Raw genomic sequence first — 23,784 nt, forward strand, 5'->3', positions numbered from 1 at the left:
GCTTGACTGTAGGCAAGACACACTTTTCTTTGTACTCCTCACCTGGCTGCTGCCACACACACTTGACACCATCTGAACCAAATAAGTTTATCTTGGTCTCATCAGACCACAGGACATGGTTCCAGTAATCCATGTCCTTAGTCTGCTTGTCTTCAGCAAACTGTTTGCAGGCTTTCTTGTGCATCATCTTTAGAAGAGGCTTCCTTCTGGGACGACAACCATACAGACCAATTTGACGCAGTGTGTTGGGTATGGTCTGAGCACTGACAGGCTGACCCCCCACCCCTTCAACCTCTGCAGCAATGCTGGCAGCACTCATATATCTATTTCCCAAAGACAACCTCTGGATATGACACTGAGCACATGCACTCAACTTCTTTGATCGACCATGATGAGGCCTGTTCTATCCTGTTAAATCGCTGTATGGTCTTGGCCAATATGCTGCAGCTCAGTTTCAGGGTCTAGGCAATCTTCTTATAGCCTAGGCCACCTTTATGTAGAGCAATAATTTTTTTTCTCAGATCCTCAGAGAGTTCTTTGCCATGAGGTGCCATGTTGAACTTCCAGTGACCAGTATGAGAGAGTGAGAGCGATAAAACCAAATTTAACACACCTGCTCCCCAGTCACACCTGAGACTTTGTAACACTAACGGGTCACATGACACCGGGGAGGGAAAATGGCTAATTGGCCCCAATTTGGACATTTTCACCTAAGGGTGTACTCACTTTTGTTGCCAGCAGTTGAGTTATTTTGAGGGGACAACAAATTTACACTGTTATACAAACTATGCACTCACTACTTTACATTGTAGCAAAGTGTCATTTCTTCAGTGTTGTCACGTGAAAAGATATAATAAAATATTTACAAAAATGTGAGAGGTGTACTCACTTTTGTGAGATACTGTATGTATGTAGGTGTGTGTGCGCATGTGTTTATATGTGTGTGCATATGTGCATTTATATATATGTGTGTGTGTTTATATATGTGTGTGTATGTATATGTGTGTGTATATATATACAGTATATGTGTGTGTGTGTTTATATATGTGTATGTATGTGTGTGTGTGTTTACATGTATGCACATTTTATGTATTCGTGTTTAATCCTGACTCCATATATGTGTACAATAAGAACAGATTTTTTTTCTTGCTTGTTCATAGTACCAGCAAAAAAAAAAATGCTGTTCCTCTGAAAAGCGATCCATGCTCAGATCGCTTTTCAGAGGCATTTGACAGCCGGTAAAGAGGCAATATGTTGCCTCCTGACTGCCTGTTTTAACCCCTTAAATGCATCATCACTATGCTGCAAATGCATGCAATGCACACAGTTGCAGGGTCGTTGCAGTGCAGCCCCATTCACCTAGGGTATACTTCAAGGATGCCCTGATTGGAAAAAGATTGATAAACACAGACATAGAGGAAGCCATCTCTCCATTTTTCTCCTGCAGCCGCTTAATGCCTGTGGGAGGGAGAGGAGGAGAAGCGGGGGGGATATGGAGAAATCGGTTCCTTTATATGCACATGGGGCCTGTTGTTCTGCCACCAGGCTCAGAGGAAAGGGCTGTGTCCAGGGGTCAGGGGGGCCCTTCATGGTTTCTTGCATTGGGGCCCTGAAGGTTCTAGTTACGCTTCTGGCAGGAGCATATTTAACCACTTCCGGACTGCCGCACGCCGATATATGTCCTCACTTTGAGGACAGATATCGTTGTTATGGCAGCAGCTAGCTGCCATAACCCCGGTATAGCCGTGTTTGGCTGGCGGTCTGGTACAAGATAAAAGTGGTCTCTGCGGAGGATTTGTCATGAGATCACTTTTATCGGCGGCGGGAGAGGCCCCCCCCCTCCCGCCGCGATCTGGTTTTCTCCAGCGCTTACCGGAACCGTCGGCAGTGGCAGAGACAATCGGATCCTTCCCGTGGCTGTGAATGGAGATGAGTGAGGGGAAGATGGCCCTCACCCGTCTCCATGACACTGCAGGGTGGAAGCAATGTCAAAACATCACTTCCAACTTTTAGAAATTTTTAACTGTCGCCTATGGAGATTTAAGGGTAAAAGTTTGTTGCCATTCCACGAGCGGGCGCAATTTTGAAGCGTGACATGTTGGGTATCAGTTTACTTGGCGTCACATTATCCTTCACAATATAGTAAAAAAATTGTGCTAACATTACTGTTGTCCTATTTTTTTAATTCAAAACATTTATTTTTTTTTTAAAAAGTGCACTTGTACAACCGCTGCGCAAATACGGTGTGACAGAAAGTAACAACCGCCATTTTATTCTCTAGGGTGTTAGAAAAAAAAAGTATAATGTTTGGGGGTTCTAAGTAATTTTCTATAAAAAAAACTGTTTTTAACTTGTAAACAACACATCTAAAAAAGAGGCCCAGTCCTTAAGTGGTTAAGAAACACTTGTCACTCCACAGCAAAAAGTGCCTGAACAAGGTCTTTTATGAAAGAATAGTTGCCGATCGAAAACAACCTGAAATGATATTACCTTACATGTTCCTAAGATTCCAGATACACAGCGCTCAGGGTGTTCTTATATGATGTAAAGTCACAGTACTCAATAAGATTCAATATATACTCTTATGGTGCAGCCAGTCCTTTCAAACATAATCTTTTATTCAAAGATTAACCAAGATGTTTGAAAGGACTGGCTGCGTCATAAGAGCATATATTGGATCTTATTGAGTATGTGATTTTACATCATAACATCTCAACTGTCCCTGATTTGGAGCAATGTCCCTCTGTCCCCCCCCCATTTGTCCCTCATTTTGGTCTGATCTATATAGTTGTATATAAAATGTACTTTTTATCTTTCAAAAAGTGTTTCCCAGTGCTAAACCTTTCATCCAAATTCTAAATTGCTCCATTTGTAAATTTTAAAAGCCAATATAAAGGAATAGTAGTGGTAAAAAAAAGCCCTTGAGGATTTAATTAACCTTTTTTTTTCAGTTAAGTCTCCTTTAAGGAAATGTAGCAGGGGGCGTGTCCTAGGCCTACATACGTTTGCTAGTAGGTGTCCCTCATTCCCATCTAAAAATGTTGGGAGGTCTGAAAGAACACCCCGAGCGCTGTGTATTTGGATTCTTCGGATTATGTTTCTACTGACACCTCTCCTGATGTAATTACTGTGTAGCTGCTGGGGAGAATTAATAAATATAGACTTTCTATTTGGAATCGCTGGGACATAGCGCCTAAACATTGCTGAACTATGATTGCCTTGCTAAAGTTTATACTTTAGTAAGCTTCATAAAAGTGAGCGTGTGCAAATCCCAGTTAACTACTCCAACCAATCACATTTCTCTTTACTGTAGTCAGTAACAAAAGAAAAAGCCTGGTTGGACCCTAGAAATTAAGCCGATATATACCTACAAGTCACATGTATGTTAATGGCCTTACCCACCAAATTCTTATAATCCTTATAATTTATTCTGTTCACATTATGTAACCTAGAGACAACAGTACTGTTAAAACCCCATTTAGCTCTGCATCTTCCTGTTTTACATCCCTGCCTCCTCTTATTTCTGGTGTGCAAGGGATTGTGGGAATTTATTATAAGGATATATTTTGGCTAATTATATTTACTGTATCAAAAACTGTAAAACAGTTTTTTGAAAACCCTGTAATTAAATTTGTGCAGGGAAATCTTTCAGATGAGACAACAGAAACTAAACAAAACCTTAAAGAGATTCTAATTATTCGCTACCCAAAACTAAAATAACATTTTTTGGCTTGATTACTTTTTTTCCTTTAACTGCTTGCCGACCAGCCACCGCAGTTTTACTGCGGCCGAATGGCATGGCTGGGCAAACGACATTACCTTACATCGCTTTGCCTTTTGGCCACTAGGGGCGAGCACGTGCCCACAGCGTGTGCCCGAAGCCGATGCGAGTGCCCGGTGGGCGTGATGACCGCCGGGCACCCACGATCGCTCGTGGCAAAGCGAGAACCGGGATCTGTGTGTGTAAACATACAAATCCTAGTTCTTTCAGGGGAGTAGAGACAGATCGTGTGTTCACACTAAGTATGAACACCGATCTGTCTCTCCTCCTAGACAGTCCCATCCCCCCTACAGTTTGAACACACCTTGGGAACACAGTTAACCCCTTGATCGCCCCCTAGTGTTAACCCCTTCCCTGCCAGTGACATTTATACAGTAATCAGTGCATTTTTATAGCACTGATCGCTGTATAATTGTCAATGGTCCCATTAATGTGTCAAAAGTGTCCAATTTGTCCGCCACGATATCGCAGTCCCGATAAAAAACCGCAGATCACAGCCATTACTAGTAAAAAAAAAAAAATTATAATAAAAATGCCATAAATCGATCCCCTATTTTGTAGATGCTATAAATTTTGCGCAAACCAATCAATATACGCTTATTGCGATTTTTTTATGTAGAAGAATACATATCGGCCTAAACTGAGGAAAAAAAAAAATGTTTTTTTGAAAAAAAAATGTGGGATATTTATTATAGCAAAAAGTAAAAGATACTGTTTTTTTTTTCAAAATTGTCGCTCTTCTTTTGTTTATAGTGCAAAAAAAAAAAAAACGCAGAGGTGATCAAATACCACCAGAAGAAAGCTCTATTTGTGGGGAAAAAAGGACATCAACTGTCAGTTAAAGCAACACAGTGCCATATCGCAAAAAATGGCCTGGTCATTGAGCAGCAAAATCTTCTGGGGCTGAAGTGGTTAAATAATGTGGAAAAAGAGGCCCAAAGGCTAACGCTGCGCTAGAAACAACTTAACTAAAAAAACTATATATGAATATAGTGTGTAAACACAGCTGCCAGCACCATAAAGTCTAATGCAAAAACTCAAACAGATAAATATATACAAAGTAGGTGGAGCGCTAATAACATAATGACATTGCAGAATGTTCGAATTTTCAAATGAAAAAGAAAATAAAAAATGGAAAACTAAAGCAGAGTCCCTATAAAATTCCAGTCCATAAATGAAAGGTTAAACAACACCCATCAGTGTAAAGCCTCGTACACACTATCGGATTTTCCGACTGGAAATGTGTGATGATAGGCTGTTGGCGGAAAATCCAACCATTTGTATGCTCCATCTGACAATTGTTGTAGAATTTTCCAAGGACAAATGTTGGATAGCAGGTTTTAAAATTTTAAATTTTTTCAAATGGCTGTTGTCGGATTTTCCGAGCATGTGTACACAAGTCCGTCGGACAAAAGTCCAAAGTACAAACATGCATGCTCTGAAGCAAGGACGAGCCAGAAGCGGTCCATCTTGTAAACTAGCATTCGTAATGGAGAATTAACATTCGTGACGTGGCAAATTATGAAATTTTGAAATGCAGCGCACATTCTCTTCTTCTTTAATGGGATAATAATGAAGCTGCTTTGCTGGTGATACTGATGGAGTTATTGCAAACAAATTTCAAAGGCTTTTTTTTTCTAGTGATATCAAGAATAATATTATTTATTTATTTATTTATTTTTTGAGCAAGTTACCACAACACCCCGCAGCTTTTAAGATCAAAGATACAACTATGTTGGTGCCCCTTGTTAATTTTACATTGTATTTTTTTAAATGTAGCTGCCTACTCCCAAACTGTCATTTGAAGTAAAATACATAGCCAAGTATTTTTCTCCACAATTTTTTTATTGTGCATTAAAAAAAGAAAACAAATAAAATTAGACATGCTATCTGCCAATAGAACTTAACCAAAAAGTGCATTCTATGAATCCAAAAATATAGAAAATATACCAAATCAAATCATTATTATTCAACCAAAAAAATAATGTCAAAGCAATAACTCCAAGGCCAATAATAAATAACACGTTATCTCCTCCGATTCGGCAACATGTCTAGTTGACGAACGGCCATTCATAAACGAACTGAGAAGCACGAAATGAAAAGCGTGAAATGAAAAGCGCGAATCAACACTCACCAAACTTCTACTAACACGAAATTAGCAGAAGGAGCCCAAAGGGTGGTGCTAAAGAGCTGACAAACCATGTAGTACGTCATTACGTTCGTGATTGTTGGCCAACAATTGTGTGCCGTGTGTATGCAAGACAAGTTTGGGCCAACGCCCTTCAGACAAAAGTCCACGGTTTTGTTGGCCAACAATCCGATCGTGTGTACGAGGCTTAAGCTATAGATGGAAAACTGCAGAGGAGGAAACTGTGAAAGATCCTTCACACAATGAGCATCCAGCTCCACACCCAAGTGAGTAAGTAGCCTGCTTATCAGCTCTCCGTGACTACTAAAGTAGTAGTCTCACCCAACACAGGGAAATCGATCTCCCCAGGGCCCTTATTGTTGTCTGGAACTGCAGCTAAGCCGATAACACTTAAAATATCATATGTAGAAATACAGATTCGCATATCTGCAAATAAACAAAAATAAAAAAATTCTAAGCGTGGTTAAATAATGTCCAGCTTATGTCAATAACTGTATTGATAAGGTTAGTGTTGCAAATCTGTAGCCAGAGAGGTTGCCTTGGATCACTGATTCTTCACAGGTGAGAAGCTGTAGCTGGGGTCCTAATTGTTAGCTCATGAGTGGGTTTCCTTTATGCCATTTGTCCACCCCATTTGATGTGGAAAAAATGTATACTTGTTTATTAGGGAAGGGTCTAATTTTTGATATTGCTGAGGGTGGAAAATCCCTCCCCTAAATTTCAGCATATAATTAAATGTGGGATCATCATTGGATCCAGCTCATTTGCTGATCAGTGGTACCCCTTTCCTAGTTCACTATAAACAAGAAGGAATATAGATTCTGGCCAAGCACAGCTATATTCACTGACGACTTATAGCAGTTAAAATGATCTCAACAGATAATAAACCCAATATAGTTTAAGACAAGTAACCCTGTCTTTGGCAGTTTGGAGTCCATAGAATTTTTGTCTCTAATTAGATCTCGTATACACAAGCGGCAAGGGGGATCACGTTATAAATAGGTAGTTGACCCTTGGTTTTTCTTTCCCCGACTGCCCAGCCACAAGTAAACATGGCCACTGGCAGTGGCGTCGCTAGGGGGTGGCTTTTGGGCGCTATAGCCCCGAATCTGGGTCCCATAGCCCTAAGTCTCTGCAGGGGTCCCCAAGGGCAGGGGAGGTTCTCTGGGGACCCTGGTGTAAGTGGGGGGCTCTCTGGAGACCTTGATGCAAGGAAGAGGCTCTCTGGGGACCCTGATTTTAAGGGGGAGGCTCTCTGGGGACCCTGATTTAAGGGGGAGACTCTCTGGGGACCCTAATGTAAGGGGGCTCTCTGGGAACCCTGATGTAAGTGGGGGGCTCTCTGGGGACCCTGATGCAAGGGGGAGGCTCTCTGGGGCCTCTGATGTAAGGAGGAGGCTCTCTGGGGACCCTGATGTAAGGGGGGCTCTCTGGGGACCCTGATGTAAGGGGGGGGCTCTCTGGGGACCCTGATGTAAGTGGGGGGCTCTCTGGGGACCCTGATGTAAGTGGGGGGCTCTCTGGGGATATATACACACACGTATATTACTGTATATACATGTGTATGCCCACCCAAGCATATGACTTTCTTTACTACGCTGCTATGGGCTCTAGCCCCAGATCTTTTGTAGACCTAGCAATGCCCCTGGCCACTGGCCATGTTAGTAGACACAAAGTGCTGCAACAAAAATATACCACAGGCTGGGTTTGGCAGGCAGTACCATCGCCAAACAAGCAAAGGCTGTTAAAGGTTCAAAAGCCTTTAGGCCTCTTTTACAAGGGCAACCAGGGGGCATTAAAAAAAGGTGGTTGAGTGTCAGTTTTACTGCCCCTCAAAGACTCACCAAAAACCTAAAAAATACACATACTGTGGCCACGATGCTTTGCATTGTGGCTGAGGCAAATTTATTGGGGCTGACTTGTTAAACTCACCCATTCAAATCAATAGGGCTGGTTTATGGTTGTGGCACATTAGTTCCATTAGAAATTTAAAAAAAGTAATTCAGGGGGCTGCAGGATTGCCTCCTAATTGCCTGTTAGCAGCTGATTAGCTGCTGTCTGAAAACCGATCCACCTAGGATCGCTTTTCAGAGACCTCCCAAGTGTCAACATAACCCTAGAAAATGAAAGAACATGGTATCAGAAGATGCCATCAGAAAGGTATTAAAGCTGTATGTAGGTGGCCCCAGACCCAAGTCAGGGAAAGACCTCACACAGTTCTTGGTGGTATAATAATCTGATACATTGCATATTTAGGTTAACAGTAATGAAGGATGACAGTGTTATAGTCACTGATATAGGGTAATATATCAGTTGGTGCTATGCTATGAACATAGTGTATACGAATCCATAAGCGCCCTCTACGAAATACAGTGGCCTATCCACCATGTGTGCAATGTGTGCAGTGTGCATGGGCCCCAAGGGTAGCTGAATTGAGATTTGTTAGTGTAGAGAGGGGAAGGGGAAGGGAGGCAGGGCTTTAATTGGTTGTAAGATGTTAGCCCTTTAGGAAGAAGACAGCCAGAGCTACAGAAGGAAACTTGATGTATTCAGTGAGAGAGAGGGTTGTTTATTGTGAGACTGACCTCATTGACCTCCTTAACTGTAGTAAGTGATTCAGAGGCCAGAAGTGACTCGGAGTCAAGAGTAAGTGACACAGAGTACAGGGGTCAGTAGTAACTGATGCAGAGTCCAGTGGTAAGTGGTGCAGAGTTCAGAGGCCAGTAGTGACGCAGAGTTTAGAGGTCATTAGTAAGTAAGTCACTAACTACTGACCCCTGAACAGGTGCCCCAGCATCTATTGTTGGAACCTGGCCCCTCCAATGTACCTCCACAGATACTGTGCTGTTCATTTCCTATTCAACACTGCCTCATTCTGTACTATGCAAGTCAACTCAGACTCTATTTAGTCACACCTCTTTAAGCCATGGCCAATATTAAGTGCAATGAGAAACATGTAAAAAATATATAAAAATATATATACTCGCGCTAGTGGTGAAAAAACAGTGAAACAGAAAACAAAATCAGCTGCCACACACAAAGTGCTAATCACTAGAAAAATTTAAAAAATATGAAAATATGGCGCTCACAAATTAAAATATAAGTGCAAAAATGTAAGTATAAATGAGTGTAAATGTAAATTAAGATAATCAAAACAAAATCCAAATAAAGTAAAGTCCAAATGAAGTAATCAAAAGTATTCTAAGTGTTAAAACCCACGATGAAGAAAACTTTTCAGGTGCAGAAAAACGTCAAACGCTCCAGAGATTTTCAGGTGCAAATCAACACCCCCTTATGTATCCCCACTCACCAGATGACGATGACCCCCAGCTTTTGCAGTCTGGGGGTCGCTTCAGGCTTAGTGATGATATCCAGAGAAGTTCAGGAGTAGTGATGTACACATCAGATCAAAAGGATTCTTAATAAAATTTCCACGCATGCTCAGAATAAATTAAGAGACGAAAGCTATTGGCTACTGCCCCATTTATAGTCACGACGTACGTGTTTTACGTCAACGCGTTCACAACGATCGGATTTTCTGACAACTTTGTGCAAATGTGTATGCAAGACAAGTTTGGCCCTAAATCCATCAGAAAAAATCCGATGGATTTTGTTGTCGGAATGTCCGATCAATGTCCGATCGTGTGTACGGGGCATAACAGTTGTTTTCAAAGGTTTAAGTTAATTTGTAGCACTGAATTTACAGTTATTGAAGGTAAATAAATGTTTCATAGGATCATTTTCAGATTGGCTATTCCAAAATGTTTGTGGGTGTGAGATTTGTGATGTACTTGGGACATATATAGTTTGCACCTAAGTATTATTTGCCAAAATTATATTTCGTAGTATGTCTGTTAAGCCCCATTCAAACCCAAGTAGAGCGATTTTTTTAAGCATTTTTATTTGAGAGTTTTGCAAGCGTGTCATGAGAATTTTAGAAGCATATTACAAGCATTTTACATGTGTATTCAAGCTTCAGGTGTTTTTATTTTGGCCAATAGAAAGCACTAGGGGGAGGAGTTTAGAGCGGGAGAGCTGTTTTGGCAGAAAACATGCTACAAAACACTTGTAAAATGCTCATGTTGTGTTCCCATTGAAGTTTATGTGGCCAATTAACCTCCAATCTGCCTAAAAGAAGCTCATGTACTTTTTTTGAGTGACAAGCATTTTGCTACAGGCGACAAAAGATTTTCGGGTATCTGGTGGCATTAGATAAGATAAGGGCATTGCAAAGACAGATTAGGAATGAATGGGGTGTCTCAGCCAATGAGCAGGGATTTTCTTGGGTCTCTTGGTCTGCTGGGAGAGCCTATTTATTTGGGTGATAGGAGGGTAGGATGGAGAGCTAGCAGGGGCAGCTAATTAGATATATAAAAAACAACAATGAAAGTCCAGTTAGTTTTTGGTGGCTAAGTCCATTTCTTTCTGGATCCAGACCTGTGTTAAAGGTTCTGTGTCAAAGGTTCTGTTCAGTGTTGGTAGCGGCAGCCAGCTCAGGAGAGCAGAAGAGACTCTATAGCAAGAGAGTAAGAAAGAGAGCACGGCGCCACTCTAAGTGTAATATGTCAGTGTAAAAGCTTTAATTTACTTCAAAGGTAGACACACATTTGAGTAGTGGCAAACAGGCATTTGTTTTAGGGTTGTTTAATGTTCTTGGGTGTTTCATCGGTTCCAGCTGGGCAGTGGTGATGAATCAGTCCCTGGCCGATCCGGTGGCGTCTGAAGCTCCGAAGCTGGAGAGTATCAGAGCAGGCACGTCAGCAGGCACGCTCCCTGTTCACAAGCGCCTGACGTGCCAGCTTACATGCCTTGCTGATGTGCCTACCGTGATACTCTCCAGCTTCGGAGCTACGGACTCCAATGGAGCCTAAGGGACTGATTCATCACCGCTGTCCAGCTGGAACCGATGAAATACCCAGGAACGCTAAAGAACCCTAGAATAAATGCCTGTTTGCCACTACTCAAATTTGAGTCTACCTTTGAAGTAAATTAAAGTTTTTACACTGACATATTATGCTTAGAGTGGCGCTGCTCTCTCTTCCTTCTTCTATTTATTTGGATGGAGTCAGATGATCAGGGTTCTGTGCCACCTGGACGGTTGTCCGGGTGGACGTGTGTTGTAATGCCATAAACCTTGGGCCTATCCCGGGGACATCTGGCTGCTAGGCTGTCTGGGGGCCTAACCAGAAGCAAGAGAGCAGCGTAGGGTTGGGACTGCGGCTTGCAGTCCAACCAGAAGCAACTGTTCTGCCGGCCGGAGAACCAGGTGTGGTTGGAGGAAGAGAGGAAGTTGTTGCCACTAAGGGACCATCCACCTTGCTACTGGAGACCAATGTGAGTAGTGAAGCAAGTAACTGAGCAGTATTCTCCCCAGTCGGGGACGGTGAAGAATTGAGAAAACTTCAGCAGGTGCCAAACCCGGGACCCAGAAAGTGGAGGTGACGCTTGTGGAGCATTATTGTGTGCCAAGCCAAGTAGACCAGTGGGATGAAGCTTGAGAAGTATCTCTGAGTGCCAAGCTAGGGACCCAGCAGGGATGCGAGAGTGGCGCTTGAGGAAGATACTGAGTGAGAAGATTGGAGGAGCCCAGGAGATCTATTGGCGAGTGGATCTGTTAGTCTAGTGAAAGACTGGGAGCTCAGCTGAGTGAAGTTCTACAATAGGAGATTGTAGAAGAAGTGGAGGAGTTCATTGCAACCATTGTTAGAAACTGTTACAAGATTGTTGCCATAGGAGACAGCAGTCCTACTCATGCAGATGTGGTGTTGTGGTGTCTATCTGGTTGCCTTTCCCTGCATCGCTGTCTGCCTCTAGAAGTCTCAGAGTCTGCCATTTAACATTGCATCTGCTAAAGAGTGTACTGGCCCTAACCCCCTCTCCCCCAGTTCTGTTTAAGAGACAATAAATCTCTTTGCATTCAAGAAGTGTCTGGCTCCATCAATCTACCTTACATTACACCCACTATGCCTTGTAACCCACTCTACACAGAAGGATGTCAGCTGTCCCTAACTCTGGAGGTCACCATTGGACTTCAGGGGCCCTGGGACTTTGCTACACATACACATACTAAGACCAGTTTAGACTGGAACCAATTAACCTACCAGCATGTTTTTAGAGTGTTGGAGGAAACCAGAGTACCCAGAGGAAATCAACACAAGCACAGGGAATACATGCAAACTCCATGCAGCTAGTATCTTGGCCGGCATTCAAACTGAAGATCCCAATACTGCATATTATCCAATCTTGATCCAGTGATGTGCAAGAGAGCAGTGGCTCTCATCGCTGACCCCTTCCTCATTGGGCAGATTGATAGCAGCGGTAGTCTTTGGCTCCTGTTGCTGTCAATAAAATTCTGTTAAGAGGGAGTAGGGCTGAGCCACCCATTCTGTATCTATAGATGCAGATAGGTGGCTCGGGAGTAAGCCCGCATGAGTGCCTCCATAGAAACCGGCTTTCTTTGGGGCACTCACTGAAGAGGAGGAGCCAGGAGCACCAGGGCGACACAGTAGAACAATAACCAAAGGATGGAAAAGCAGTATTAAACAATTTAATAGGTTACAAAATAATGTTTGACTCTGTAGATAGCAAGCAAACCAGTGACTTTACTCCTAACCCCTACACTAAGGGGGTCCTGACTAAAGGGCAATGTAAAATAGTGGTCTGACAGTCTCTGGCAAACTCTCTCGCACTGGCCAGTGCATTGCGGTTCCCAAAGCCAGCATTCAAGCGCTCAAATATGAGTCCCACAAATCCGGGGGTACAGTAATTTCCTAAAAAGTGTCCCAAGTGGCAATATAGTTCCTTTAAATAGAGTGCAAAGGGTACGGCCAGCGTCCTCTCACTGACACACACACGCGCTGTATAGTGTGGTGCGCTTCAAGCACCAGCTACATGTGAGTAGTTTTTTTATTAATGTAAATAAAGTATTTTCAATCAAGAGCTATAATCACTATGATTGCTCTTTTTCTTACCCCTATAGCCATGATTTGAGCAATTTAATATTGGAATAAGAAGGAAGAAAGAGTATATGAGAATACTTAGTCCTGGATAGGACAAAAAAGCGATTTTAGACCTCACTTAATTGAGAGGTCACACAATATCAGATGAGGGCACATCTGATGATGGGGGAGCATGAGTGTCACTGGCAAAGGCGGCTGGTGTTTTTTTTTTGGGGTGGGGGCAGCAAATAACCACCCCCCCTCTGAGAGGCACCCACCCCCCCATGCGGTTTGCCGGTCAGTCCGGCACTTAACCCATTGGCGGCGGCAGGTGGCAGGCAGCTTGGTAAAGCAGCTCCATGTCCTCTCCTCCATGGCCGTTTCCAGCTCCTCCCCTCCTCCTCCTAGGAATAGGATCGCCTATTCTTTCAGCCAATCGGGTGACCGGTGTCAAAACCGGCTTCCTGAATGGCTGGGAGGAGGATTAGCGTTACAACAACAAATATTCATTCGCTGTTGTAACACACCTGGGTGGGATCAGAGCGCACTCTCTGTGACCCGAGTCCACCCTATATTGAAGCTTATTAGAGCCTCTGGCTCTAATCGGTGCTTCAAAAAAACAGCCCCCCCTGCATTGGAATCCATGCGCTGGTGTCCTGAAAGGGGCCGGACGCATGGATGGGGGGGGGGGTGGCGATGGACAAGGGGGGGGGGGTGGCGCCCGTGCGCCCTTAATGGAAGGGATACCCCTGATCATTGGGATCCCACTAGAACATAGAGGATTATACTTTTTTTTTTGCACTGCATGATTATATTTTGCACTAATTTTAATAATAATCATTTTTTGATTTGTGAAGTATTAATCTTGCACAAATTTTGATATTCCTAAGTTGTGTGGAAGGAGTATTCATGTTCGCGTACATTTGTGCGCGAAAGTTATATACATTGATCACATTGGTTTATAGGGGGGGGGGGTTTGGGGGGGGGGGGTGATAGGAGCACGACACATGCTTTTTTGATTTCTGATAGATTCATACTTGCATATGGGATGTGGTAGGTGTTAGCAGCTCTGGTTGTATTTAGAACAAGTTGCTTGCAAGGTTTCTGCAGATAGGGGGTTATTTACGAAAGGCAAGTCCACTTTGCACTGCAAGTGCACTTGGAAGTGCAGTCGCTCTAAATCTAAGGGGTAGATCTGAAATGAGTGGAAGCTCTGCTGATTGCAAGCTAAAATGCTGTTTTTTTATTTTTCTTGCATGTCCCCCTCGGATCTACAGCGACTTCACTTCCAAGTGCACTTGCAGTGTAAAGTGGATTTTCCTTTAGTAAATAACCCCCATTGTGTTTTTTTTCCTACCTCTAAAAGCCTCTAAAAGCTCCTGCCACTAAACGCTGCTAAAAGCCTATATGTGCATGGACACATAGGCTAACATGCAGAGGAGTTTAGAGGCAGGAAAAAAAAATGCCAGACGCCCCTAGAAGCAGCTGTAAAAACATCCAGTGTGCATGACCCCTTAGATTTACACAGGTGCTAATGGCTGCACATGATCTGACATTCGAGGTGATACAATCGTTGTTTGCGTGTGTGTGTTTGTGTGGGACTGACGCATGCATTTGCCTTTGAGCGTGAGCACAATTTCGTTTTAATTTTTTTCAGATCACTTTTGTTGCTGTAAACATCCCTAGTGACAGTAATAAGCAGTGACAGGTACTCTTTATGGAGAGATCTGGAGTCAATAAAACCCCAGATCCCTCCTCTGCCCTTAAAAGAATTTGATCACACCAAAATCAAATGCTTTCCATTTTTAAAAATGGCCCTGGGGAAACCAGAAGTGATGGTTGCTCATCGTTTCCTGTTTCCTATATCATAAAGGTGGAAAGAGCAATTCTGGTCTTTGTCCTCCTCTATAATCAGCTGGCGGAAGTTTTGGCTGGTCGATCTGGTGTCCCGGTGGGATGGGATAGCCTACGGAAGGCAGCGGGAGAGGGGGGCATGTCCCCTCCCGCTGCTTGTAACAGTGGTCCAGGGGCTAGTTAGCTGCTCAGGTTGCCTTTACAAGAGAGACAACCGTCGGCTTCAAACCCTTTAGAAGAAACTTCTTGCCGGCGTGCGGAACTGTGTTTCCTGGGTGTCAGGCGATAGGAATTGAACTTCCCTGGACAGTAATACTTCCTTCTTGTTTTCCCGTGTGGTGGGTCTGTCTTTCCTCGACTCTCTGCATTAGTCTTGTTTCAGACAGGCAGCAATGCAATACAGCAGTGAATGGCGGACGTTCAGGAGGTAATCCTGCTATCTAAGTTCTGAACATCTGCTTTTTTTCAGGTTCTAAGGGAGATTTTGGTTTGTGGTTGCAGTGCGCTCCCGTTGAACTCAATGGGTGAGTTTGAAAGGGCAGTGCCGCCTGTCCAACTCTGCCGACCAAACTAAAAATGCTGCAGCCATGAATCAAAGCATCGCAGCCACAACATGTTTTCAGTCCTGTTAGGCTGTAATGTTAGCATTTGGGTGGGCAACCGCCTATTTTTACCACCCCTTGGCTATCTGTGAGAAAAACACTCATCCCTTCCTTTCCTGGCAAAGACTGGATCTGTCTGAATAGCTAACAAGTGTTGAGGAAGTACCAGTTTTCCTTATTAGAAAACCTAGCTTTGCAAATTGAGTGTGATGAAGGCACCCTATACAATTTTATTTGTATAATAAACATTTTATACAAATAATGAACAAAATATATAGAACATGAGTTTATAAACATACATTTAACAAACATATAATAAAAATTGATCAGCTTATGTTTAGAATAGAGATCATTTAAATATTAGCCCTACTGAATAATTATCATCTACTATCAATATGTTTCCTGTTCTTATTTTGGCTGGACACACTTGCAGTTTTTGTCCCATAGGCTTAATGTTAATAGGAATGTAGAATGTGATTTGGATTCTGTTTGTTTATTGGCTTCTTTTTAGTCACCCAGGTAATATTCTGGATCACCTTTCTGTTTGTGCATTCTGCTCCCGAGAGGCTTTACTCATTATTTTTTTTGCTTCTTCTTTGTAGGTTGTTAACAATTATGTGGATGAAAACCAGGAGATTGCAACAAGTGGCATGCATTTTAGTGATGGCAAAAGAAAAGTTGACTATGTCCTTGCCTACCATTATCGACATCGGCCAACCCAACACAATGGATCCCCCAACAACCATCGGCCTCCAGCAGTTATTGTTTCTAATGGGAATTCAGTGACCCCAGAGGAAATAGGGAAGACACCTCCGGAACAGCCTCTTCCTGGGGAATCACATAATCAACAACAAAAACTTAAAGGACAAAGTCAACAAAAACAACAGAACCAGGACCATCAACCTGCTAGAAATGGTAACTCCTGTCATCCACATGAGGTAGTGGTGGTAGAGATGAGCCACCAGGATGCCCTAGAAGAGGAGAAGAGATGTCAACGGGAAGAGTTTGAGCATAATCTTATAGAAGCTGGACTGGAGTTGGAAAAAGACATTGAGGTGAGTGAGGTCTTGCCTGCAGGATAAAACCAAGTGCCCTTTCTTTTTTTTTTTTTTAAGTTACATTAGAGGTCTACCATGATAAATCAGCATAGACAATGGAAAATGCAAACAAGTTCTCCTGGATACATCTCTTGTTCTTGAAGCGTTCATAGATCAGTGTTATTCTGTTTAATGGGAACCTTTGCAACTTAGTTATTTTAAGGAATTTTTTGAAAATGGAATATTGTTGATTGGCTATAAGATGTGACATGTTAATTAAGGATAGCTCAGACATAAAGGTAGTAAATAATTTTCATACCTTTGCCTCATGTTCCTAACTCTTGTTTAAACTTTGGTTCTTACAATGTTGATGGTTTAAGCTTGGAGCATCTCAGCTAGACACACCACTCCACACAAGCAAAAATGAAGGCAACACTCCAGAATACAATCCCTCAGTAAAACTATAATGAACTTAAGAGTCAATACAAAGCCAGCTTAGGGACTCTGAGTTCAATAAAGCTTTTTTGTAGGATAATATCCTGGAGTGTGACCTTCATTCTTGTTTCTTAAAATAAATTTGGTTCATATCTTATACATTGAAGAATATTATTGGGGAATATCGACTGAAAATTATTAGTGGAGATTATTATTGATTAGTGAAACATGAGGGAGGAGCCTATGCAAGCTTTGAATGGACTCTTAATTCAATAATGCTTTACTGTGGGATAGTATTCTGGAGTGCAGCCCTCATTCTTGTTTGCCTAGAAAATATAGATTCTTTGGTACATATTTTATGTAGTAGAGATTATTTCTGTTTTAGAGCACAGGTCCTGTGCTCAGGACAAGGGGTAAGTCTTGGAGTCTCGCTTTAAAGTAAATATATCAAACACAACCTCTAAAGTCAGTACTGGCTTGATTGCTGGCACCCTATGTCTTTCTATTAGTGCTCATCACATTACAGCCACATAGTGTTGTCAACTCTGCAAAAGTAATACCTGATGGACTAGAGAACTAGAGAGGTGTTCCATAGCTTTTCCGTGGCTGGCACCAAATTACATCTCCTGGGGCTCCAGGGCTGTTCAGAACTTGTGTTTGGACCAAATCTTGAGTTCATCCTTATTGGGCAGAGCTAAAAATTCTGTATAGGGGAGATACTGCTTTTTTATCTTTTTGTTTTTTGGCAATTGTCCCCCAGTGGCAGTGCCGCACTTCCTAAGCCTTTTGTTTGAGAATAGTTTGCTTATTACCCCTACAAATGGCTAGAACTGATTAACAAGAAATTATTGGTTAACCAAATATTTGCAGATTCACTTATCGCTAATCAGATATAAAAGAGGAGGAGTTGTGAAGGCAAGAGGGACAGAGATAATGGCATCAAAAAGAGAGACTGTCTTAACATAGGGACATTTGGGAGCTTTGACCAATACAAAATCCAAGAGTCAACGTTTTGTTGCCATATGCACAAAGTGCACATACAGTATCTCACAAAAGTGAGTACATCCCTCACATTTTTGTAAAAATGTTATTATATCTTTTCATGTGACAATACTGAAGAAATTACACTTTGCTACAATGTAAAGTAGTGAGTATACAGCTTGGATAACAGTGTAAGTTTGCTGTCCCCTCAAAATAACTTAACACACAGCCATTAATGTCTAAACCGCTGGCAACAAAGGTGAGTACACCCCTAAGTGAAAATGTCCAAATTGGGCCCAATTAGCCATTTTTCCTCCCCAGTGTCATGTGACTTGTTAGTGTTACAAGTTCTCAGGTGTGAATGGGGAGTAGGCATGTTAAATTTGGTGTTATCGCTCTCACTATCTCATACTGGTCACTGGAAGTTCAACGTGGCAAAGAACTCTCTGAGGATCTGTAAAAAAATGAATTGTTGTTCTACATAAAGATGGCCTAGGCTATAAGAAGATTTCCAAGACCCTGAAACTGAGCTGCAGCACAGAGGCAAAGACCATACAGTGGTTTAACAGGACAGGTTCCACTCAGAACAGGCCTCACCATGGTCAACCAAAGAAGTTGAGTGCACGTGCTCAGCGTCATATCCAGAGGTTGTCTTTGGGAAATAGATTTATGAGTGCTGCCAGCATTGTTGCAGAGGTTGAAGTGGTGGCGGGTCAGTCTGTCAGTGCTCAGACCATACGCCGCATACTGGATCAAATTGATCTGCATGGCTGTCGTCCCAGAAGGAAGCCTCTTCTAAAGATGATGCACAAGAAAGCCAAGCAGACTAAGGACGTGGATTACTGGAACCATGTCCTGTGGTCTGATATGACCAAGATAAACTTATTTGGTTCAGATGGTGTCAAGCGTGTGTGGCGGCAACCAGGTGAGGAGTACAAAGACAAATGTGTCTTGCCTACAGTCAAGCATGGTGATGGTAGTGTCATGGTCTGGGGCTGCATGAGTGCTGCCAGCACTGGGGAGCTACAGTTCATTGAGGGAACCATGAATGCCAACGTGTACTGTGACATACTGAAGCAGAGCATGATTCCCTCCCTTCGGAGACTGGGCCGCAGGGCAGTATTCCAACATAACGACCCCAAACACACCACCAGGATGACCACTGCATGCTAAAGAAGCTGAGGGTAAAGGTGATGGACTGGCCAAGCACGTCTCCAGACCTAAATCCTATTGAGCATCTGTGGGGCATCCTCAAATGGAAGGTGGAGGAGCGCAAGGTCTCTAACATCAACCAGCTCCGTGATGTCATCATGGAGTAGTGGAAGAGGACTCCAAGGGCAACCTTTGAAACTCTGGTGAACTCCATGCCCAAGAGGGTTAAGGCAGTAATGGTGGCCACACAAAATATTGACACTTTGGGCCCAATTTGGACATTTTCACTTGGGGGTGTACTCACTTTTGCTGCCAGTGGTTTAGACATTAATGGCTGTGTTGAGTTATTTTGCGGGGACAGCAAATTTACATTATTATACAAGCTGTACACCCACTACTTTACATTGTAGCAAAGTGTCATTTCTTCTTCAGTGTTGTCACATGAAAAGATATAATAAAATATTTACAAAAATGTGAGGGGTGTACTCACTTTTGTACTCACTTTTGTGAGATACTGTACCATATATATTGAAATGCTACTTGTGTCAGTGTTGTGTTTTAGCCTAGGGCGGTACTTTGTGGGGGGGGGCAGCAAAAAAAGCTGACCCCCGCATGAGAAAAAGCCCCCCCGAACCCATCTTCCCGAGTCCCGGCTTCCGCAGCTGCCTCCAGCACATATGCAGCCCACGGCGGCTGGCTTGCTGTAGCGGCGCCGACACTTGCAAATATGGGTAACTAATAGTATGGTGTATATGGGCATGCTTGGCCAAGGGGGGGGGGGGGGGGGCGACTCGCGCCCTCATAAGCGGCCGGTGACTGGCTGCATGTAAGGTGACTGGTGGAGGTGGAGCCTTATGCTCTGCCTACCCTCCTCCGCACGGCTTTCCTTCACTGAATCTTCTCCCTGGTCCTGGGCAGGGTCTGGCTGTGACCTGAGGAGAAGGAGGAGGAGAGAGAGAGGAGCACGAGGGGAACCCCCAGGCCAGGACAGCAGGTAAAATTGAATAAATGATATCACTATTGCTTTTGTAATGTGAGTGTAATGTGAGTGTGCCAATCACATAAAAAGTGCTCATAATGGAAATTAATATAGCGATCATGATATTGCAATAGAGTGACCCATGCTACAAACTCATTAAACAGTCCATATTTAATGATAGTTCATGTACTGCAAACTTTGCAGTACATGAACTTTCACTGAATGTGGACTGTTATTGAGTTCGCATTGATTTCAGCATGCATGGAGCACTTTATTGGAATATCATGATCTGCATATTATTGAGATTTCACTGAATGTAGACTAATGTTTGCATTGATTTCAGCATGTGCAAAGTGCTCCATGCATGCTGAAATCAATGCAAACTCATTAAAAAGTCCACATTCAGTGAAAGGTCATTAATATGCAGATCATGATATTGCAATAAAGTGCTCCATGCATGCCGAAATCATTGCAAACTCATTAAAGAGGAGTTCCGTCCCCGCCCCCCCCCCCCCCCCCCCCCGTGAAAAAATTTAAAGTCAACAGCTACAAATACTGTAGCTGCTGACTTTTAATATTAGGACACTTAACTGTCCAGGGTTGCCGCAATGATCACACCATCCTTTTTGGATTGGCTCTCAGGTTTTGCCACCACCATGGTAAAACGGCCGGTTCCCTACTGCACATGTGCAAAGCGCGCTGCACTTTTTGAATGGGCAAGTGGTGCAGGAAGGAGGAGGGGGGTGAACTTCCGAGGGGCGGTGCAGTTTCCCAGAAGTGGGGAAGGGTACCTGTCAAAAACAGGTACCCGTTCCCCCCTCCCCCCTGAAAGGTGCCAAATGAGCCTAAAGAGGAAGGGGTGTGGTTTACAGATGACAGGGCGAGTCTTAAACAGGAAGGGGTGTGGCCTTGACAGGAAGGGGTGGTCATATTTAAATTAGGGGGTGCATGAGTTTAGTCAGGCCTAGGACAGCACAAAACCTAAATACACCACTGACTTATGTGTATTCTCAAATTTACAAAATGTAGATGACATATAAACAATTAGACTCTAAAAGAATGAAACAGTGTACTAACAATCTTAAAATGAAAGCATATCTAAACCAAAGAACAAAAATAGAATGCATTGTAGCTTAGCTTCCTTAGATATGGTGGCTGCATTAGTTTATATTTTTCAGGCTTTTTTCCCTTCTCCATAACATAGGGGTAAGGTAGATCAGGGAGAGCACTGGGAAGGCTAATAACCCTGAGATTAGATCAATAATATCAGTGTACAGGAAGTTACAAGGGCACTGGAGTTCTAGTGGGGTCAATGGGTATTAAAACTAATGCAACCACCACATTGACTAGTAATCTGCAATGTACTACAGTTTTATTTTTAAGTTTAGATATACTTTAATAATAGGTAAAAAATGTGAGAAAATATAGTCACTGCCCCTACAAAAAAGCAGGGTAAAACCTGTCCCTCAGCCAGGATGTGAGGGTATTTTGGCAGAGGTAGCTCTTAAAGAAAAACCTTTCCCCTTCACATTTGTAGAATATCTCCCATTCACTGTATATAGTGTTACAGACACTGTATAGTCAGTGACCTCCTCGGGGAGTGCTTGCATCATAGCTCAGCTCGCTGGGTCTCAGCTGCGCACAGAGTTTCTCCACTGGCTGTCACATGACTTTGCTGTTATTTCCACAACACGCAAAATACATGGCAGCAAATGTGTATTATTATGACCCGGATGGCTTGTACAATTAACGATCAGCATAACAACTTTTTTGGACAATCTGGGGCTTTTCAGATGAAGCTCCATGGCTAAGCCAGGGGATGTTTACATATGGCAGTGATGTGTGGAACACAGTTATTAAATAATAGGCCCATAAAAAGCCTAAAGAACCAGTACTGACGCATGCTTAATTGCTTGGTTAAAGCTACAGCCAGCTCCCCTAATAAAGAATAGGCACAAGCAAAAACATACGCAGATACACCAGGTTGAAATTTGCTGGATGCCTTTTGAAGTTTAGTAAATGCCTGGTTAAAGCTACAGCCAGCCATACCTCCAGGATCTGCTTCCAGAGCTCTTAGGCCTTTTTCAAATGTCCTAAATCAGTCATGGTGCAGCAAGTATACTGTGAATATCTGTGGCCAGGAAACCAGGTTTTCCAATCCGTGGTGGCCACTCAGCCTGTACAACTCAGTGACAGGATAAAAGGAGCCAGGGATATTCGCAGCTGTAAGCATGTATCCGTATGTATCTGCACACCCAGCGGTTAGGGACAGATGTCCAGCCTTGGATGCAGACAGAATGTAAACAGGGCCAAACATCTGTCCCAAATGGCAAATAATCACTGTATGTGCAGGAACATAGGCATACATGCTTACAGCCTTTGCACAACCCCAGCTCCTTTCAGCCTGTTACTGAATTGTACAGGCTCAGTAGTCACCACTCTTTGCAACACTTACACCTGGCTGCAGGTATGCACAGTATACTTGCTGCACCATGGTCGATTTAGGTTGCACGAATGAGGCCTTTGGGTTAGAGATAAATGCTTTTTAAAGGGCTTCCCAATTGCTGCAAATCACGGGGAGCCTTTGCGATCCCCATTACTTTCAAAGGCGCCCAAATCGCATTGCGATATCACCGCAATTGCCGTGACAGGTGTCTCGCGATTTTGTTTGCACGACTTTACCACAATTAGTTGAATGACAATTGTGGCAAAATCGCGCAGTGATTTGGGTGCCATTAAAAGGAACGGGGATTGCAAGGGCGTCCCGCGATTTGCTGTGATTCCAGCCCGTGATCTGGAACACCATAGTGTGAATGGAGCACTAAAGTCTTTTAGGCTTAGCATAAGATACAAGAGGAATTCCAAAAACCAATAAACCATAACAGGGTGGCATGTACTTTGCTAAAGCACAAGGGTTGATTTACTAAAACTGGAGAGTGAAAAATCTGGTGCAGGTCTACATAAAAACCAATCAGCTTCCATTTTTTTTGTCAAAGCTTAACCACTTAAGGACCGCCTAACGCCGATTTACGTCGGCAAGGCGGCACGGGCAGGCAAAATCACGTACATGTACGTGATTTGCCTCTCGCGGGTGGGGGGTCCGATCGGACCCCCCCCCGGTGCCCGAAGCGGTCCCGTTCTGTTCCCCGGCGATCCGAGATGAGGGGGAGGCCATCCGTTCGTGGCCCCCCCCTCGCGATCGCCGCCGGCCAATGGGAACACTCCTTTGCTGCTGTATGCTAAACAGCAGCAAAGGAAATGATGTCATCTCCCCTCGGCTCGGTATTCCGTTCCAGCGCCGAGGGGAGAAGACATCAATGTAAGTGCACAACACACTACACACACAGTAGAACATGCCAGGCATACAAAACACCCCGATCCCCCCCCCGATCGCCCCCCGATCCCCCCCCAATCACCCCCCCCCCCCCTGTCACAAACTGACACCAGCAGGTTTTTTTTTTTTTTTTTCTGATTACTGCATAGTGTCAGTTTGTGACAGTTACAGTGTTGGGACAGTGAGTATTACCCCCCTTTAGGTCTAGGATACCCCCCTAACCCCCCCTAATAAAGTTTTAACCCCTTGATCACCCCCCATCGCCAGTGTCGCTAAGCGATCATTTTTCTGATCGCTGTATTAGTGTCACTGGTGACGCTAGTTAGTGAGGTAAATATTTAGGTTCGCCGTCAGCGTTTTATAGTGACAGGGACCCCCATATACTACCTAATAAATGTTTTAACCCCTTGATTGCCCCCTAGTTAACCCTTTCACCACTGATCACCGTATAACCGTTACGGGTGACGCTGGTTAGTTTGTTTATTTTTTATAGTGTCAGGGCACCCGCCGTTTATTACCGAATAAAGGTTTAGCCCCCTGAT

At 43.4% G+C, this 23,784-nt stretch overlaps 1 protein-coding gene across 1 annotated transcript in view; it reads left to right on the forward strand.

The window, feature by feature from the left end:
* The window catches only part of ANO2 (anoctamin 2), a 373,482-nt gene that overhangs the window by 45,972 nt on the left and 303,726 nt on the right, over positions 1–23,784 (forward strand). Inside the window, exon 3 of the mRNA XM_073621286.1 lies at positions 15,927–16,379. Coding sequence (XP_073477387.1) covers positions 15,927–16,379 — 453 coding nt within the window. The remainder of the gene's footprint in view (positions 1–15,926; positions 16,380–23,784) is intronic.

Source organism: Aquarana catesbeiana, linkage group LG03, assembly GCF_042186555.1.
Source record: "Aquarana catesbeiana isolate 2022-GZ linkage group LG03, ASM4218655v1, whole genome shotgun sequence".
In the NCBI taxonomy this organism is placed as follows: Eukaryota; Metazoa; Chordata; class Amphibia; order Anura; family Ranidae; genus Aquarana; species Aquarana catesbeiana.